We start from the raw sequence: 19,888 nt of genomic DNA on the forward strand, positions 1-19,888 counted from the left end.
CAAAGTGCTGGGATCACAGGCGTGAGCCACCATGCCCAGCCCTAATTCTTTTCTGGTAGTTATAACCATCCAGGAGAATAAACTTGTATAGTGACGCAACAAAGGTACCCAGTCATGTATTTTCTCTTTGATTTATCTGAACTAACTGTAAAGGTTTTTTGATTCTTTTGTTAAGTCTCCCTTTTAGGTCATATCTGACTGCAATTCAGAATGAAGCAAATGTTAGATTGATTAAATAATTTTTATTCTCTACACAGAACAATGGAGGGAGAAAAACTAAGAAAACCTAGTTGCAGTGTTTTTCGTAATTCTGCAGTTCATGGTTCCTAGACTTGATGACCACATCTTTAACCCTTATAATCTCTATGTGTGTGTGCGTGCATGCGCGTGTATGCGTAGTATTGTTATATGTTATTTGTGTATGTAAAATAGACCAGCCACTTCCTTTTTTGTGTGTGTGAGTTCCTTTCTTATTTGTAATGAAAGCTAACTGGAACCTACTAACTCTTAGACATAAATTTAAATGTTGGCCAAATATGGCTTCTTTCCCACTAGATTATAAACTTTTTGTAGTACCTAGTCTAAGTGCTATAGACATATTAGACTCTCGGCATTTTTACTGAATTAAGTTAAAACATTTGCAAGGAGCTACTGCATCAGGGTTTTTGAAAAGGTATTTTCCTAAGATTTTGATAGGTTCTCTATCTTGAAATGTTAGTGTGTTTTTTGTACTTTTAGAACAGTTCTGTCTGCATTTGAACCTGTTTGTTTATAAGTTGAGTTTTTTTTCTTTTAGATAATGGCCCTTATGGGGAGTAAGTTTTGTCTCCCTGAATTTAAAACTAATGATTTTAGTAGAAGGTACCATTGGCTGAGCATGGTGGCTTATGCCTATAATCTCAGCGTTTTAGGAGGCAAAAGCGGGAAGACTGCTTGAGCCCAGGGGTTTGAGACCAGCCTGGGCAAGAAAGTAAGACCCTGTCTCTACAAAAAAAATCAATTAATTGATTGAGGCAGAGGTTGCAGTGAGCCGAGATCACACCACTGCACTCCCATTCAAGGCGACAGATCAAAACTCTGTCTCAAAAAAAAAAAAGAGATCTTACTGTTTCTGCTTTTAATTGTACTATTTTTCTGTCTAATCTGAATCTAGGTAGTTTTTTATGTTATATAGAAGGTAAAAGTCATGTATTTATTTTTATATAGGGTTACTATTATAGAAAGAAGTAAAAGTTTTTACTGCTACTCTTTTTAACTTTTTGAATTTGTTAATCAGGTTGTTGCCATTTTGATCACCATCCTTAGTAGTCATTGTTAAAGTACCTTTATTTAGAAAATTTAGAATCAATGAGCTTCAAAAGGATCATCAATCCTTCCTGACCTTTTCTGCTTAGGTTCAGAGTTATCCACTAATGCTGTTGAATTCTAGGGATATAAGTTTGTGAACAAAATGTGTAAAACTACTACACTCCTTCTATTATGTTACCTTTCTGTGTATAGTAATATCTTGTTTTTTCAATGGTCATACTTCATTCTTCTAAACAGCTATAAACATAGAAACAAAATCTTTTGAGATGTCTCAAAATAGATATAGTTTACATTGGAAAGACCTTTCCCAGTCTACTTATTCTATATTTTATCAAAGTCTAAAAAGTTTTAGCATTGTGTTTTTCTTTCCGAAGTTTTCTTTCTAAAAGTTATTTATTTCTCTGAGTATCCTCCGTAACAACCAAGTTAAATCGTTTAGATTGAAGCATCCAGTTTGAAAGGCAGCAGGTAAACTGACAGACTGAAGGTGACAGCCTGAAGGAGGAGATAGGAAAAAATAGTAAAAGCAAGTAAAAAAGGAAAACATCCAGCATTTGGAGATATATTCTTTTCAGTCAATCCTGAAGACATTAACTCAGTGATCAAGAAAAATATTTTTCAGTCATACTAATTAGAAATACAGACATGAGGCTGGGCACGGTGACTCACACCTGTAATTCCAGCACCTTGGGAGGCCAAGGTGGGCAGGTCACAAGGTCAGGAGTTCGAGACCAGCCTGGCCAATATGGCGAAACCCCGCCTCTACTAAAAATACAAAAATTAGCCAGGTGTGGTGGATGCCTGTAGTCCCAGTTACTGGGGAGGCTGAGGCAGTAGAATCACTTGAACCCAGGAGGCGGGGGTTGCAGTGAGCTGAGATTGCCCCACTGCACTGCAGCTTGGGCGACAGAGTAAGACCCTCTTTGGAAAAAAAAAAAAAAGAAGTACAGACATGAAAATACATTGGAAATATTTACTTTGAGTTTTGATAAATGTCTAATATTGTATCACCTTTGTGTATTAAATTTGTCTCATTGTAGAAAACTATTTTGTTCTGGTTGTTACCATGAAAAAAAAAGCACCAATAGCTGATGCTGTATAACTGAAGATAGCAAGTGTCAATAGGCTAGACTACCTTAATTCTAGGGCTGAGGATTTTATGTACATATATGTATTTAAAATTGACACATATGTTTTTATATTTAAGACTTCATTTTTTTTAACAGCAGTTTTAGACAGCAAGATTGAGAGGAAGGGACAGAAATAGCTCATGTAGCCCTTTCCCCCACAAATGTAAAAAATTTTTTAAAAATTCATCAGTAGCTTTATTTTGGCTTTTTAAAAAGATGTAATTTGCATAGCATAAAATTCACCCTTTTATACTGTTCAGTGTCAGTATATTTGCAAATCCTGATACTTTTTTTAAAAAAATGTTATTGTGCTGGGTGCAGTGGCTCAAGCCTGTAATCCCAGCACTTTGGGAGGCCGAGGCAGGTGGATCACGAGGTCAAGAGATCGAGACCATCCTGGTCAACATGGTGAAACCCCGTCTCTACTAAAAATACAAAACATTAGCTGGGCATGGTGGCGCGTGCCTGTAATGTCAACTACTCAGGAGGTTGAGGCAGGAGAATTGCCTGAACCCAGGAGGCGGAGGTTACGGTGAGCCAAGATCGCGCTGTTGCACTCCAGCCTGGGTAACAAGAGCGAAACTCCGTCTCAAAAAAAAAAAAAATGTTATTGTGTATATTTACGGTATATAATATGATGTTACAGGATACCTATAGATGGTAAAAAGGTTGCTACAAATTAACATATCCATTATCTTACATACTTTCTTTTGTTTCTGTGGCAAGAGCAGCTACAATTTACTCATTTAGCATGAATACCATATACAGTACAATTTTATTGCCTATTGTCCTCACATGGTACCTTAGATCTCTATACTTGTTCATCTTACATATCTGCTACTTTGTATCCTCTGACCCATCTCTCTCCATTTCCTCCTACCCTACCCCTATTAACCACTATTTTTAAGTTCTTTATCTCTGTGAGAGATTATACTTATAAGTGATGTCATAAACTATTTTTCTTTCTGTGTCTGGCTTATCACATAGCACAGTGTCCTCGGCTCATTCATGTTGTGGCAAATGGCAGGATCTCCTTTTTAAAGACTGAATAATACTCCATCATAGATATGTACCACAATTTCTTTATCCATTCGTCAGGTTGTTTCCATGTCTGGCTATTGCGAATAATGCTGCAGTGAACATGGGAGTAAAGATACCTTTTCCAGGTGGTGACTTCACTTCCTTTGGCTATATGCCAAGAGGGATTGCTAGCCTGTATGGTAGTTCTATTTTTAATTTGTTTATAAACCTCCATACTGTTTTCCACAATGACTGTACTAGTCTACATCTGCACCAGCAGTATACAAGAATTCCCTTTTCCAACACCCTTGTTAACCTTTGCTATTTTTTTTACTTTTTTATAATAGCCATTCTAACAGGTGTGAGTTGGTACCTCATAGTGGTTCTGATTTGCATTTCTCTGATGATTAAAGCCTAATACACTTGTAAGGAAACATTTCTTTCTTAAGTATTTTTTTCTTAGCTGTTTGTAAATCTTTGCTTTTGCCCATGTGATGACTACTTCCTATCTTCCTCTTGCATTGTTTTTTTTTTTTTTTTTTTTTTTTTTTGAGACAGCAACTTGTTCTGTCACCAGGATGGAGTGCAGTGGTGCAGTCTTGGCTCACTGCAACCTCCCACTCCTGGGTTCAAGCAATTCCCCTGCCTCAGCCTCCTGAGTAGCTGGGACTACAAGCACTGGCCACCATACCCGGCTAGTGTTTTTGTATTTAGTAGAGACAGGGTTTCGCCATGTTGGCCAGGATGGTCTCCATCTCCTGACCTCATGATCTACCCACCTTGGCCTCCCAAAGTGCTGGAATTACAGGCATGAACCACCACGCCTGGCCCTCTTGCATTCTTTAAAATTTATATTCTCTTTGATTCTGGTCTAATGTCATATCTCTTTTGGGAAGGCATTCCTGATTCCTCATGCATTAGTTGCCTTCTCTGCTCTGGGCTCCCACAGTCCTTTGTTTATTCCATTATTATGTTGCTTATCACATTTATATTGTAATTATCTCTTTTTTTGTTGTTGTTGGAGAGAGAGTATGGTTCTGTTGCCCAGGCTGGAGTGCAGTGGCACATTCTGGGCTTACTCCAACATCTGCCTCCCAGGTTCAGGTGATTTTTGTGTCTCAGCCTCCCAAGTAGCTGGGATTACAAGTGTGTGCCAACACTCCCAGCTCATTTTTGTACTTTTAGTAGAGACTGAGTTTCACCTTGTTGGCCAAGCTGATCTCAAACTCCTGGCCTCAAGTGATCCTCCTGCCTCAGCCTCCCAAAGCGCTGGTGTTACAGGCATGAGCCACCGAGCCCAGCCATGTATCTCTTTGTCTTCCCTTTCAGACCACTTATCTGAAACAAGATGTTGTTTCAGTCTCTGTCCTAGGACTGTTCTTGTTTTTCACTATCCTCAGGACCTAGAACATGCCTGGTATAGAAGTCTTTTCGGTACATAGTTTTTGAATGATTATAGCCACAGATAGTTACTGCTGTCCTTAAGTCTTAAGCGTAAACCGAGAGCTTGGTATACTATATGGAGTGGTGAATATTAAAATAATTTGCTTTTTGTAAGCTGGGATCATACCATTTTAGTGTTAGAAGGTACCTGAAGTATTATCTAGTCCAGTCTTTCCCCATTTAACACATACACACACCACACACCACACACACACACACATATTTATATATACTTTCACATGTTCACATGAAGCAAATTGAAATCCATAAAGGTTGGGTGACAGTAGTGAAGTTAGGACTAAAAATTCATATTTCCTCATTTTTTTCCTGTACCATTCTGTTTTCTCTGACACCTTATGATCTATTCTGAGGATTTACAGTGTAAATTCATTTATTTCCTAAAGTTTAGGGGGAAAAAGAACTCTGAAAATGTTAGTTTAATTTGTATTGTTATCCTTTTAACTATAAGTTAGGCACCATTGCCAACCAGAATACAGGTTAAGTATCCAAATCTGAAAATCTAAAATCCTAAGTGCTCTAAATATAAAACTTTTTGAGCATTAATGTGAAGCTCAAAGGGAGTGCTCACTGGAACATTTCAGGTACCAGATTTTCAGATTTGGGATGCTGAACTAATAAGTATCTTAAAAATCTGAAATCCAAAACACTTTTGGTCCCACGTGTTTTAGGTAAGGGACACTCAACTTGTACTGGAAAAGAAATTTTAAATTTAATGTTTAAAAAGTGACAATATATTTCTGTTTTATAGACCTCCGTGAGTGAAAGCCTTCAGAGGGAAGCTGCTAAGAAGCAGGCCATGAAGCAGGTAAGGTAGAAGACTGGGATAAGTGCACTGAGTGAAGCATTTTGACTCATTTTTAAGTATCAGTTTTGGTGTCTAAGTGCTGAGACTAAAACAGTAGGTTTAAGGAAAAACACAATGAAGAATTAGCTTCTCATTGCTGTGCTATAAACTAGTTCTACTTATAGATTAGTCTAATAATGGATTGTTTGACTTGTTATTTATTGTTGCTAGTGAGCTTACTTGGAAAAAAAAAATCTTTTCACAACCAAAGTGATTTCACAAACTTATAATTATTTGAAGTTCATCTACCAAGAAAGAGGAATATCAGTTTTTTGGGGTTTTTTTTTGTTATTATTGTTGTTGTTGTTGTTGTTGTTTTGAGACAGAGACTGGCTCTGTTACCCAGGCTGGAGTGCGGTGGCGCACTCTTGGCTCACTGCAATCTCTGCCTCCCTGGTTCAAACAGTTCTCCTGTCTCAGCCTCCCTAGTAGCTGGGACTACAGGCACACACCCTACCATACCCCACTAATTTTTGCATTTTTAGTGGAGATGGGTTTTCTCCATATTAGCCAGGCTGGTCTCGAACTCCTGACTTCGGGTGACCTGCCCAACTAGGCCTCCCAAAGGGCTGGGATTGCAGGCATGAGCCACTGCACCTGGCCTGATAATTTTAATAAACATACTACTACCTTAGTGTTTCCAAGTACTTTTTACATACATTTATCTTTTACAATTCTCATAAATTTGCCTATAGTCCTAATTAAGATATCTGAAACTCAAAAATGCTAAAGTGCTCCTTATGATAATACTACTAATTATAGAAGTAGGCCTGAAGGTTTACTAATTTTTCTGCTTCTCCACTAGTGTATCTTAGATTTTCTGCTGTAGAATGTAATGAAATTAAACAATAACAAGGTGCTTTTCTTTTTCATTTTAAATTCTTTATCCTTCACATTAGCTTTACCATTTTTGGTCCTATTTCCTTTTTGTCTAACTGGAAATCTGCATAAAGATAAGTTTATTAAGCACTTTCTATGTGCCAGGCATTATGACAATTTCATTTTAAGAATGATTTTTAATTCTTACAATAATTCTATGAGATATATGCTTTTATAATCCTTATTTTATAGTTAAAGAAATGAAGGCAAGAATTTATGTGACTTTCAGGAGATCACATAGTTAATAAATGCTAGGGTTTTGTTCAAAACTAGACAGTGAAATCTCAGAGTCTAAGCTTTTAACCAGTGTGTTTTACTCCTTCCCTGAGGAATTGTCACAGAAGTATATAGTCATTTTAAGATAATGTCATAGTTTCACAGTGAAATACAATGTGTAACTCAGCAGCCTCAGAATGATTAAATATACACACAGAACATGAAAAAACTGATTATTTAACGTAAATACTGGAGTGCTTTGAATCAGAATTTTGGAAAGACCATCAAGTTCAGCTTCCTCACTGTATAAATGGGAGACTTAGTTCTGGAGAGTTAGGTGACTTTTCCAAGGTAATACATGTATCTTGTTTTCTAGGGTTATTTTAACATTTTTGTGCTGCCTTTTCTTCTTCATTTAACGCATGAATCCCAAATCTGCTTTTATTCTTAACTCTGTCTTGTTCAAAGCCACTTTATCTGTTTAGTAAGACTTTTTCATAGTTTGCTTGGAAATTGGAAATGCTGCTACAACTCTTATACCTTTCACCTGCCTTCTGCTGCTTTTTTCTTGCACCTATATTTCATACTCTTCCCTTTGTTCTCCACTTGGTTGATTCAGCTCGTCAAATGCCTTCATCCATACTAATTGAAACTATTCATTTTACTATGAAGAATACTAGCTTGATTGCATTTACTAAATCTTAGAGAAAGTGCTCTTTGAAATGGGGTACTTTATTATTTTCTTCTTTTATCTGGACCTCAAGTGTACAGAAGTGACGATGGCAACGTTATTGTCATATTCCGTGTTTCATTGGGAAAATTTTTAGCATGTTATCAGTAAATATGACATTTGCTGTAGGTCTCTTGTTGCTAATCTAAGGAAATTATTTTCTTAGTTTAAGGGTTTTGTTTGTTTCAATGGTGAGCTATATACAAAAAGGATATTACTTCATGACCATGTTGGTTTGATACCAGTAATGTAAGGTCAGTGTAACTTTAGAAGGTCAATCGTTGTAACTTCACAGAAGTGGTATAAACCTAACAAAAGCATAAAATGTTATCCTTCTTATATATTGTTGCATATGGCTTACTAAAGTTTTATTAGGTGTTTTTAAGTATTGAGGATTTTTACATCATAAGTGAGATTCAACAGAATAGGGTAGTTTCCTTTTTCTTTCACTGTAATTATCCAGATTGAAAAAGCCTGATAATACCAAGGTTTGGCTAGCCTTATACAATGAGCTAATATAATACTATATACATGTTGCTTTTTCTAGTTCATTTTCTGTCCTGACAGATTCGTGTTTTCTTCATTCTATTTTCTTTGGGTTTATTTTGTTATTTTTCTAACTTTTGGAGATGGGTGCACAGCTCTCTGTTTTCTATTCTTTCTCTTTTCTAATATATGCATTTAAGGCTGTATGTTTCCCTCTAAGTACTTCTGTAGCTGGATCTTACAGATTTTGATAGGCAGTATTTTCATTGTTTCATGAAAAATGTTTTCTGGTTTGCATTAAGATTACTTGCTTGACCCATGTATTATTAATTTCTGAACATATGGAGGTTTTTGATTACCTTTTTCTTACTCATTCCTAACATGATTACTTTGATTTTTTGGGGGTGTTTTGTTTTGTTTTTGAGATGGAGTCTCACTCCGTCACCTAGGCTGGAATACAGCACGATCTCAGCTGGCTGGAATACAGCACAATCTTGGCTCACTGCAACCTCTGCCTCCTGAGTTCAAGCGATTCTTCTGCCTCAGCCTCCTGATAGCTGTGTTTACAGGAGTACACCACCATGCCCAGCTAATTTTAATATTTTTAATCGAGACAGGGTTTCACTGTGTTGGCCAGGCTGGTCTCAAACTTCTGACCTCAGGTGATCTGCCTGCCTCAGCCTCCCAAAGTGCTGGAATTACAGATGTGAGCCACCACACTTGGCCCCTAACATGGTTACTTTGGATGCCAAAACATGGCGCTGTATTGTTTCATGCCTTTTAAGATGTAGAGGTTTACTTTATGATCCAGTTTACAGTCAGTTTTTATAAATATTTCCTCTGTGTTTGAAAATGTTCTGTATTGATATAAAAATTAGCCCGACCTGGTGGTGTGCACCTGTAGTCACAGCTTAAACAGTTTAAAACAGCCCTCAGTCTCCCTTTTCCCTTGCTTTTTGTTATTGTAGTGGTGATTATTTCTTAGATTCCATGTTTCCCTCTTTGTGTTATCCAGGCTGGTTTTGCAGAGGGAGCAAGAGTGCCAATTCATAATATCTGGGCAGGAAAATCTTTATTTTTCTAAAGGTTGAGAAGTGAAAATAATGAATTTCTTAATATTTTAAACAATATTCTAGAAAAAGAAGTTTTTCAGTTAGCATGTGCATTGTTCAGAGTTTAAATGTTGGTATGTAAAAACCCAAGTCTATCAGATAGATTCTTCTGAATAATTTTGGATCACTTAAAAGGGATCCCTCTTGGATTCTATGTTAGACAATGTAGCAATTCAGAAAGAAGTTAAAATGTGTGGATTGTGTACCTCAGGAATTTACAAACTGGGGCAAGAGGCTAAGATTTGTGAAACAATTAGAAAGTAAAAACATCCATGATTGGCATGGTGGCTCAGGCATGTAATCCCAGCATTTTGGAAGGCTGAAGTGGGAGGATCATTTGAGCCCAGGAGTTCAAGACCAGCCTGAGCAACATGGTGAAACTCTGTCTCTACAAAACATATAAAAATTAGCCAGGCATGGTGGCACACGCCTGTAGTCCCGGCTACTTGGGCAGCTGAAATAGGAGGACCGCTTGAAGCCTGGGAGGCAGAGGATGCAGTGAGCCAAGATCATGTTACATACTCCAGCCTGGCAACAGAGCGATACTCCATCTGTTTAAAAAAAAAAAAAAAAGTCTAGTGTATTAATTAAGAGTTAAATATTGCAGAATAGAATGTTCCTCAGAGTTTAGAAGAAAGATCATTGGGGGTTAGAGGCCTCAGAAATGTGCTCATATGAGAAGTAGGGCTGGCCCTGAAACACTGGATAAGATTTTGATAGCTTGAAAGAGGAGGAAAAAACATCATTTAAGATAGGAGGAACATACATGATAAAGGCAGAGAGTTTATGTCTGACAACTCCAAAAATGATAATGAAAATTTAATATACAATACAGGCCTTTTAAAACCAGGGTTAGGTGTGTCTGTGGTACATTGGACCTTTTGACCTTTTGATGTTGATATTTATATACAAATGAATAGATGATAATAATAGTTGACGTCTATTGAATACTTATTCTCTATCAGGGTCTAAGTATTGTAAGTTTAATCATTTAATTATAACAGCTTAGAATTTAAATATAATCATTATTCTTTCTCTTCTAGATGAGGAAAATTAAGGCACAAAAAGATTATAAACAAACTTGCCCAGAGTAATTAGTAAGTGTAAAGCCAAGATTCACACCCAGGTGCTTGGCTCCATAATTTACATTCACGTTTCCTATCTAAAATATAATTGTAATTTTTATGATATATTTTCAATTTATGAACCATTCTCAAAAAACATAGACTTTGTGGTGTCTATTGGCTGGCTCATATTTTTGAAACATATTTAATTTTTTTTTAAAGACCAAACTGGAAATCCAGAAGGCCCTTGCAGAAGATTCTACTGTATATGAATATGACAGTATTTATGATGAAATGCAGAAACAAAAGGAGGAAAATAATCCCAAATTGCTTTTGGGGAAAGACCGAAAGGTTTGTAAGCTGAAATAATAAATTTTCTTTGACCTTGACCTACATTTTGTGTCTTAATCTTATTTTAACATGAGAATGATCTGAGAAAAAGCTTTTAGGTATGTGAAGTGTGAAGAGTCCCTAGTTCCAGGTATTATAGATTTGATCTTAGAACTCAAGAAGCACTACATATATTATCCTAATAGCCCAAGTGAATTATCTAACAGTTTTGTTTTTTGCTTTGAAACCTTTGCAAATAGTTTTTTGAAAATTTTTTCTTAGAAATTCTCATGTACCAAATTTGTACTGCTCCTGCCCTGTGTATGTTTATTTGTGTTTTATTATCCTCTCATTTTTTATTTCTTCCTAACTGATAACTGAATCATCTGCCCACACCTATCATGATTTTATTTTCAGTGAGAAAAGAATTTGGGAGTGGGAAAAATTGAAATTCAGATTTTTTTTCTATCACCTCCTGTTTTTTCACAAGCACAGGCTGATTTTTAAGGGTATTTGCATCTGACATATCTGTCAGTAGAGTGATGATACAAAATTATATTAAAGCTACTATTTTAAATCATATTTCTACTAAATGTGAAAAACTAATAGGAACTCTTCTGATTTTTTTAAATTAAGAGAATACCAGAGAAAAGAATGAGAAAAAATTTATATTTAGTTTGATTTTTTTTAAGTTAAATTGCATTATAAATAATTCCTTCTCTGCTACACCTAAATTTTTATTGAAAACAATTTCAGTATTAATCTTGCTAGTAAGTTTATATTGAATGTAGGGAAGACAATCTTATTTGGGCTGATCATCTCTATCTTAACAAATTCATTATAAAATTATAACACTAATAACAATTACTATTTTTTTTACTCTTTTCCTAAATCTTTTTTATTTCCTTAGCCCAAGTATATTCACAACTTGCTAAAAGCAGTTGAGATCAGAAAAAAGGAACAGGAAAAAAGAATGGAGAAGAAAATACAGAGAGAACGAGAAATGGAAAAGGGAGAGTTTGATGATAAAGAGGCATTTGTGACATCTGCGTATAAGAAAAAACTGCAAGAGAGAGCTGAAGAAGAAGAAAGAGAAAAGAGGGCTGCTGCACTGGAAGGTAAAATGAAAGAGGGGGAGAGGCACAAGGAGACAGTCGTGGAATCTCTACCCCGTGGTTAGCTGTTTACCCTTTCACTGAACTTCTGGGTTATAAGTTTATGATCATAATTTATATATAGGAATCCAAGACTCAAAATATGTGGTATTATATAGTAGTGTAAAGCAGAGAGGGAAGTTTAACTAAAAACACAGTTGAACTCTTCAGTAACTATTATTTCTACTAGACTTTTCCCTTAGTTCTCATTTTGTGGCTGTTGTCTTACAACATGATTTGAAATGTAAAAGCATTTATTACAAAGTATAACACCATAACATTTGTCAGAAACAATATAAATATAATTTTAAACCCTAGTTATATTTTTCCGGGATGAGAAAATAGTAACACCACTCCAGGAGCATCAACGGGACAATTAGAAAAATAATAACATTAACTGAAGAAAGAATAAAAATAGGATGAATATCTTATTGCGTTAGTGCTTTCTACTCATGATGATTTCTCAAGATCTAAGTAGAATATGTATTTATAAAATACCTTTTTTTTTTTTTTTTTTTGAGACTGGGTCTTTGTCACCCAGGCTGGAATACAGTGGCTCAGCCATGGCTCACTGTGGCCTTGACCTCCCAGGCTCCAATGATCTTCCCACCTCAGCCTCTTGAGTAGCTGGGACTACAGGAACATACCACCATGCTCGGTTAATTTTTGAATTTTTTGTAGAGATGGGGTCTCACTATGTTGTCAGGACTAGTCTTGAACTCTGGGCTCAAGCAGTCCTCCTGCCTCAGCCTCCCAAAGTGCTAACATTGTAGGTGTGAGCCACAATGTTCTACAAGTACTTTAACAAACTCTCAGCTTTTTTTTTGGGGATTTTTTTGAGACAGAGTCTTACTCTGTCGCCCAGGCTGGAGTGCAGTTGTGCGATCGTGGCTCACTGCAACTTCTGCCTCCCAGGTTCAAGTGATTCTAATGCCTCAGCCTCCCAAGTAGGTGAGATTACAGGTGTGTACTACCACCACCGGATAATTTTTATCTTTTTAGTAGAGGTGGAGTTTCACCATGTTGGCTAGGTTGGTCTCCAACTCTTGACCTCAGGTGATCCGCCCACCTCAGCCTCCCAAAATTCTGGGATTATAGGCATGCGCCACTGTGCCTGGTCTCTTCAGTTTTTAAGTAGAAGAAAACCAAGTCTATAACATTCTGTCTAAGCATATACTGTGTGTTTAGAGTGCCAGTCGGAAAACTTTCTGTATAAAGGACCAGATAATATTTTAGTATTCATATTTTAGGACTTTATAAATTCATATTTATAAATGCCAGATATTATTTATATTTTAGGGCTTTTTTTTGGGAGTCTTGCTGTTGTTGTCCAGGCTAGAGTGCAGTGGTGCCATCTCAGTTCATTGCAACCTCCGCCTCCTGGGTTCAAGCATTCTCCTGCCTCAGCCTCCCTAGTAGCTGGGATTACAGGCACCTGCCACCACGTCCGGCTAATTTTTGTATTTTTAGTAGAGATGGGGTTTCACCATGCTGGCCAGGCTGGTCTTGAACTCCTGACCTCAGGTGATCCACCTGCCTCGACCTCCCAAAGTGCTGGGATTACAGGCTTGAGCCATGGCACCTGGCCAGGGCTTTTTGTATGTATGATCTCTGTCACAGTTACTCAGCTGTGCCTTTGTAGTACAAAAGCAGCTTTGGACAATGCATAAACAAATGAACAAGGCCTTGTTTCAATAAAAATTTACTTATAAAAACAGGCAACAGGCCAAATTTGGCCTTTAGGATATAGTTTGCCAATTCCCGATCCAGAGAATAGTTTATACACTGCATGTTATATGCGTTGCGTCTATAAAATGAAACTGCACTGTGGCTTGATAAATATATTCTAATTTTTACTTTCTCTCTCTTAGCATGTTTAGATGTAACTAAGCAGAAAGATCTCAGTGGATTTTATAGGCACCTGTTAAATCAAGCAGTTGGTGAAGAGGAAATACCTAAATGCAGCTTTCGTGAAGCCAGGTGAGGAGATGTGGTATATGAAATATTTTGAAGAAAGATACTGTTAATAAACTGTTTGTGGGGTCATTTTAACCCTCTGAAAGATGGAAGATTACAGCATTGCATATTGTGTTGTCAGCCAGCATTAACTAAATAAATGAATGGTTAGAAATTTGCAGTTTCTTGATTTAAAACCTACAGATTTAGTTTAAGACCATTTTTATTCTGCAGTTCACAGAAATTGTTACATTAAAACACAGTGATTGAGTTTAATATTATTGTAAAACCAAAGACAGACTTTTAATGTATAAAGTTTCTGAATTTTTAAGTGACTTAGGGGTCTTAAGGGAGAGCAAAATCTTAAGGGAGAGCAAAATCAAACTGTGTTTTTTTCTGAGACAGAGTCTTACTCTGTCGCCTGGTGGATGGAGTGAGTATAGTGGTTCAATCATAACTCACTGCAACCTTTATCTCATGGGCTCAAGTAGTCCTCCCACTTTAGCCTCCCAGGTAGCTGGGACTACAGACACATGCCACCACGCCCAGCCAATTTTCTTTTTGTTTTTTTGTTGTTGTTTTTTTGTTGTTTGTTTGTTTGGTTGGTTTTTTTTTTTTTTTNAGAGACGGGGTTTCACCATGTTGACCAGGATGGTCTCGATCTCTTGACCTCGTGATCCACCCGCCTCGGCCTCCCAAAGTGCTGGGATTACAGGCTTGAGCCACCGCGCCCGGCAATTTTTTGTATTTGTAATAGAGATGGAGTATTGCCGGCTGGGTGCGGTGGCTCATGCCTGTAATCCAAGCACTTTGGAGGCCAAGGCGGGCAGATCACCTGAGGTCAGGAGTTCAAGACCAGCCTGACCAACATGGTGAAACCCGGTCTTAAAAAAAAAAAAAAATTAAGAGATGGAGTTTTGCCATGTTGGCTGGTCTGGTCTAGAACTTCTGACCTCAGGTGATCTGCTCACCTGGGCCTCCCAAAATGCTGGGATTACAGATGTGAGCCACGTGTCCAGCCTGAGGGTTGTCTTTTGAAAACAAATGTTTTTTTCTTCTCTCTGTTTTTTTTTTGTTTTTTTTTTTTTTGGTTTTTTTTTTTTTTTTTTTTTTTTTTTTTTTTTTTTTTTTCCATTTTTTTTGCCCAGGCTGGAGTGCAATGGGGCGATTTCGCTCACTGCAACCTCTGCCTCCCAGGTTTAAGTGATTCTCCTACCTCAGCCTTCTGAGTAACTGGGACTACAGCCGCTTGCCACTACACCCAGCTAATATTTGCATTTTTAGTAGAGATGGGGTTTCACCATGTTGGCCAGACTGATGAATTCCTGACCTCAGGTGATCTGCCCACCTCTGCCTTCCATAGTGCTGGGATTACAGATGTGAGCCCCTGTACCTAGCCACCTTTTTTTTAAAACTAAAAATATAGGTATTCCTCATGATCCTTAAAATGATTGGTGCCTAGTACCTTAAAATGATTGCTATCAGAATTAAGAAGAAATTTGGAAAGACTTAGGTGTCTATAATATAAATCTTTATGCACGTTCAGATAGTATATAAAAAGGAAAGTGGTTTATTTTCATAAATAGGACCCAGCCTTCATAAAATGTAAGACTTTACATATCAAGGGCTAGAACCGCACTGTTCAATATGTAGCCACCAGTCATGTGTAGCTACTTAAATTAGTTTAAAGTAAATAAAATAAAAAATTTTTATCACAGTGGCCACATTTCAAATACTCAGTTGCCATATTTGGCTGGTGGTTGCCATACTGGACATCTCAGATATAAACATTACTATTTCTTGAGGCATTTCTATTAGTGCTGGTCTAGAAGGTAAATGATTAGAGGATTTTTGAATAAAGTTATAAGGTATTATAGGAATGTTGAGATGATTATGTCGTAAGTATGTAGCTGAAGGCAAAAAAGTCTTGTCCTAAGCAAAAGAAAATTTAAATGTTCTGAGTAGACCTGAGTCTATGTTGCTAAGGAAGGGAAGAGGTAGAAGAATAGAATTAAGGTGAAGAGAGGAAGTTAAGTTTATGCCCCACTCCTTCCCTACACTGCTAGGTTTTGATTACAAAATTGGTGAGAATTTTGAACCTAAGAAACTGTATTTGAAGATTGAGCTTTTGAATGGAAACTATAATGCATCATGGCTTTGTGTTTGAGTTTCATCTGGAATGTTTATGAGGCTGCCATGAAACTCTGTAATGTTGTTGACGTAGTTGTACTTCTCAGAGTCGAATAATCGAATTCCTAACTGTTAGTGGGTCCTTTAGCCAAGATAGTTCTGCCAGTAATTCCTCGAGAACCAAAGTTGTTGTGCCATTAGTGTCATTAGTAAGAATCACCGAATGATTCTTATTTACATTATACTCACTGTGTGAGTAGTATAAATAAAGTTAACTGTACTTGCCACATGGAACCATGTAGGTAATATAATTTTAGTGTTGTTGATTCTGACAAATTAATATATTTCAATTTTGTAGTGATAGGTGCCAAGGAGTGTATCAGGATACTAGTGCCTTTTTCATCATGAGAGAGAGTAAATATTTAGGATTATACTTGCCACATTTTGCTGTGCAAAGATTACCTTCATGTATTTCTAGGACTATTTTTATAATTTTTTTTTAAAAGAAAGAGGCCAGGTGTGGGCTCACTCTTGTAATCCCAGCACTTTGGGAGGCTGAGGTGGGTGGGTCACCTGAGGTCAAGAGTTTGAGACCAGCCTGGCCAACATGGCAAAATCCAGTCTCTACTAAAAGTACAAAAGTTAGCCAGGTGTGGCGGTGCAGACCTATAATCCTAGCTACTCGGGAGGTTAAGGTGGGAGGATTACTTGAGCCTGGGAGGCAAAGGTTGCAGTGAACCGAGATTGTGCCGCTACACTCCAGCCTGGGTGACAGAGTGAGACCCTGTCTCTAAATAAATAAATAAGAAAGGAAACGAAAATCCAAGAGTTACAACCTAACCTTCATGTTGGGAAAGTAGAACTTAGATCCAAAACATATCTTCCTTTTCCCAATTATTCTTTGTCTTAGACTTACCAAAAAAGTAAAGACCTATACAGACCCTTGCCTATAGGTTCTAGCAGACAAGAGCTAATTTTTTCTTTTCACTTCTACAAATATTGAAAATATTTGGAATGGTTCGAATTTGAAAATACTCATTTGCATAGACATCAGCACCTTTTTGCATTTGTATAATCAGACAGTATATATCACTATAGGTGTATTGATTTAAGTATTGAGAAAAATTATATGAACCCTTTATCTGCTTATTACAACTGATAATGTGGCTTTTTTTCTGCCCCTTTTATTCCCTTAAGATCTGGTATAAAGGAAGAGAAACGAAGGGGTTACTCCGATGAAGTAAGTTCAGAAAACAGAATACCACAAGAGAAATACATTCTTCAAGCTGATGTGAAAGTAGAGGAAAACCCAGATGCAGACAGTGACTTTGATGCTAAGAGCAGCGAGGATGATGAAAAAGAAGAAACTACAGTGAATTGCAGAAGAAAAAAGGTCATAGAGACCCCTGAGAATGACTCCAAGCACCACAGGAATCAAAACCACTCTCGGTCGCCTAGTGAAGAAAGAGGGCATGGTGCCAGACACCACACAAAAGGATCACAAACTTCGAGAGGACATGAGAAAAGAGAAGATCACCACCAACAGAAGCAATCCAGAGACCAGGAGAACTATTACACTGACCGTGATTACCGGAAAGAAAGAGATTCTCATAGGCACAGAGATGCCAGTCATAGAGATTCCCATTGGAAGAGGCATGAACAGGAAGATAAACCAAGGACGAGGGACCAAAGAGAAAGAAGTGACAGAGAATGGAAAAGGGAGAAAGACAGGGAGAGATATTCCCAAAGAGAACAAGAAAGAGATAGACAACAAAATGATCAGATCCGACACCGTGAGAAAGGAGAGAAGGAAGAGAAAACCAAAGCTAAGGAAGAACATATGAAAGGAAGGAAGGAAAGATATGAAAATAATGATAAATACAGAGATAGAGAAAAAGGAGAAGTAAGTGTTCAGTCTTCAGAAAGACATCGAGACAGAAAGGAAAGCAGCCCAAATTCTAGGGCAAAGGATAAATTTCTTGACCAAGAAAGATCCAACAAAATGAGAAACGTGGCAAAGGACAAAGAAAGAAACCAAGAGAAACTCTCTAATTCTGAACTATCACTGGGAGCAAAACACAGACTCACAGAGGAAAGGCAAGAGAAGGGTAAAGAACAAGAGAGACCACCTGAGGCAGTGAGCAAGTTTGCAAAGCGGAACAACGAAGAAACTGTAATGTCAGCTAGAGACAGGTATTTAGCCAGACAGATGGCACGGGTTAATGCAAAGACCTATATTGAGAAAGAAGATGATTGATGGCTACTCCGAGAGAAAGATTTGAGGAAACACAGAAAACTCTTAATTCCTGGAACCTGCTGTGTCAACCATAAAGGAATGTGTTACCAGTAGTTTGGAGGGCATTTTTAAATTTATTTTCAAAAATTTTAGGTTAAACTCAAAAGTCAGTCTAACATCTTGAATGTTTGGATGTGGATGTTTGGCCGAATTTATATTCAGTATGTACTTATCAATACCACATTCTTTGTTGTATTCAAGAACCATAAGAGTGTGCTAATTCCCTGTAGTTACATAATGAGGAAAATTGGCCCCACTACAGCCATTAAAATTAATTTTGGCCAGATGTGGTAGCACATGCCTGTAATACCAACATTTTGGGAGGCTGAGGCAGAAGGATCACTTAAAGCCAGGCATTCAACACCAGCCTGGGCAGGATAATTACTCCTTGTCTCTATTTAAAAAACAAGCCTGGCATGGTGTACATGCTTGTAGTCCCAGCTGTGTTTGAGAGGCTAGGCAGGAGGACCACTTGAGCCTAAGAATTTGATGTTACAGTGAGCTATGAACATACCACTGCACTCCAACCTGGGCAACAGAGCAGGACCCTGTTTCTAAACAATTTTTTAAATAAATAATTTAACTATTTTAATGTTAGGTTTGTTGCAGGAGCTGTTTTATAAATATTGTATTGCAGATAAAATGTGCATTGGAACAATAGAAAATATACTTTTATGTTCTGAAATTTGTATTAAAGTGTAAAATGTGAATCATGCATCTTATCTAAGTAGCTTACAGCATAGTTGGCTTAAATGAAAATAATAGTATGCTTATACATTTTATTAATGCATTTAAAAGTAATTTCACTCATGTCACAATTCATCTGTTTGCTTTTAGTATAAATTAATTTGTAGTTAGTAAATTGGTTGTGCATGTAAATCACTTTTAACTAAAGGTGAAAATGTGTAGACATTTAGCCTAAATGAAATAGCTAAAGGTCCAGGTGAACTATTTCTAAACATGTCTCGTTTTATGTATTCTGAAAAAGATAGTGCAGTTTATTACAAGTTCTACTTGTGTATAAAAATAAAACTAGTATCTTTCTCCTGAGTCTTTGATATTCAGGAGATATAATTACACACTGTAAATATTTTATTTATGGGAAAAGGATGAATGCTGTGGAGAACATAATTCTCTAATAGGTTTTCCCATTAAGAAAGTGCTATTTATATCTCTCACAGTACTTTATCATAAAGAGTTAGCACATTTTATTTTTAGAAGGATAAACTTAGTTTAATAAGATTGCTGACTAGATTAAAAACATTGTATATTAAGGGTCAGATTTCACATTCATAAATCATTTTATTGTACCTTTAAAACCAGAAAGGAAAAGTAACAGGAAAGTTAACGCCCAAATCTCTGACTGATTAAATGTCAGTTACATCCTAATACTCTAAAGTCAATCAGTGACAGTAACAAACTCCCAATATCACTGACTTAGTGTACACAAAGGGAGCAACATCACATAAGTCTGGAAAGGTAAGTTAGGGTGACATTGTGGAAGGACCTTGAGTAACAGATAAAATCTTTAACTTTGGTGGGGATATGGTTTCTTTGTTAGAATTGTTTTATAACTAGATCCATGCATTGGGAAGATTAATTTGATCATAGCGTGCAAGGTAGTCTAGGAGGGAGAGACTGATGTCAGAGACATCTGATGATAAACTCATTTTCCCTCTCCCAGAGGGAAAAGCTCAGAATCTTTTACAAAGCAGCTTGGATCCTTACGAAAGCTATAAATTACTTTTATTAACCAACTTAATTTGACA

At 37.0% G+C, this 19,888-nt stretch overlaps 1 protein-coding gene across 6 annotated transcripts in view; it reads left to right on the forward strand.

The window, feature by feature from the left end:
* The window catches only part of NSRP1 (nuclear speckle splicing regulatory protein 1), a 50,938-nt gene extending 31,742 nt beyond the window's left edge, over window positions 1-19,196 (forward strand). For 4 of the 6 annotated variants that reach the window (XM_017542176.2, XM_037743327.1, XM_037743329.1 and 1 more), the window contains 5 exons: window positions 5,671-5,727; window positions 10,476-10,604; window positions 11,494-11,701; window positions 13,609-13,717; window positions 17,021-18,891. In XM_017542176.2, coding sequence (XP_017397665.1) covers window positions 5,719-5,727; window positions 10,476-10,604; window positions 11,494-11,701; window positions 13,609-13,717; window positions 17,021-18,080 — 1,515 coding nt within the window. In that variant the 5' untranslated portion in view covers window positions 5,671-5,718 and the 3' untranslated portion in view covers window positions 18,081-18,891. Of the gene's footprint in view, window positions 1-5,670; window positions 5,728-10,475; window positions 10,605-11,493; window positions 11,702-13,608; window positions 13,718-17,020 lie in introns of all 6 variants that reach the window. The other 2 variants (XM_017542174.2, XM_017542173.2) reach the window with 2 other exon arrangements.
* The last annotated feature ends 692 nt before the right edge of the window (window positions 19,197-19,888 follow it).

This window comes from Cebus imitator, unplaced genomic scaffold (genome assembly GCF_001604975.1).
Source record: "Cebus imitator isolate Cc_AM_T3 unplaced genomic scaffold, Cebus_imitator-1.0 Scaffold140, whole genome shotgun sequence".
Lineage (NCBI taxonomy): Eukaryota > Metazoa > Chordata > Mammalia > Primates > Cebidae > Cebus > Cebus imitator.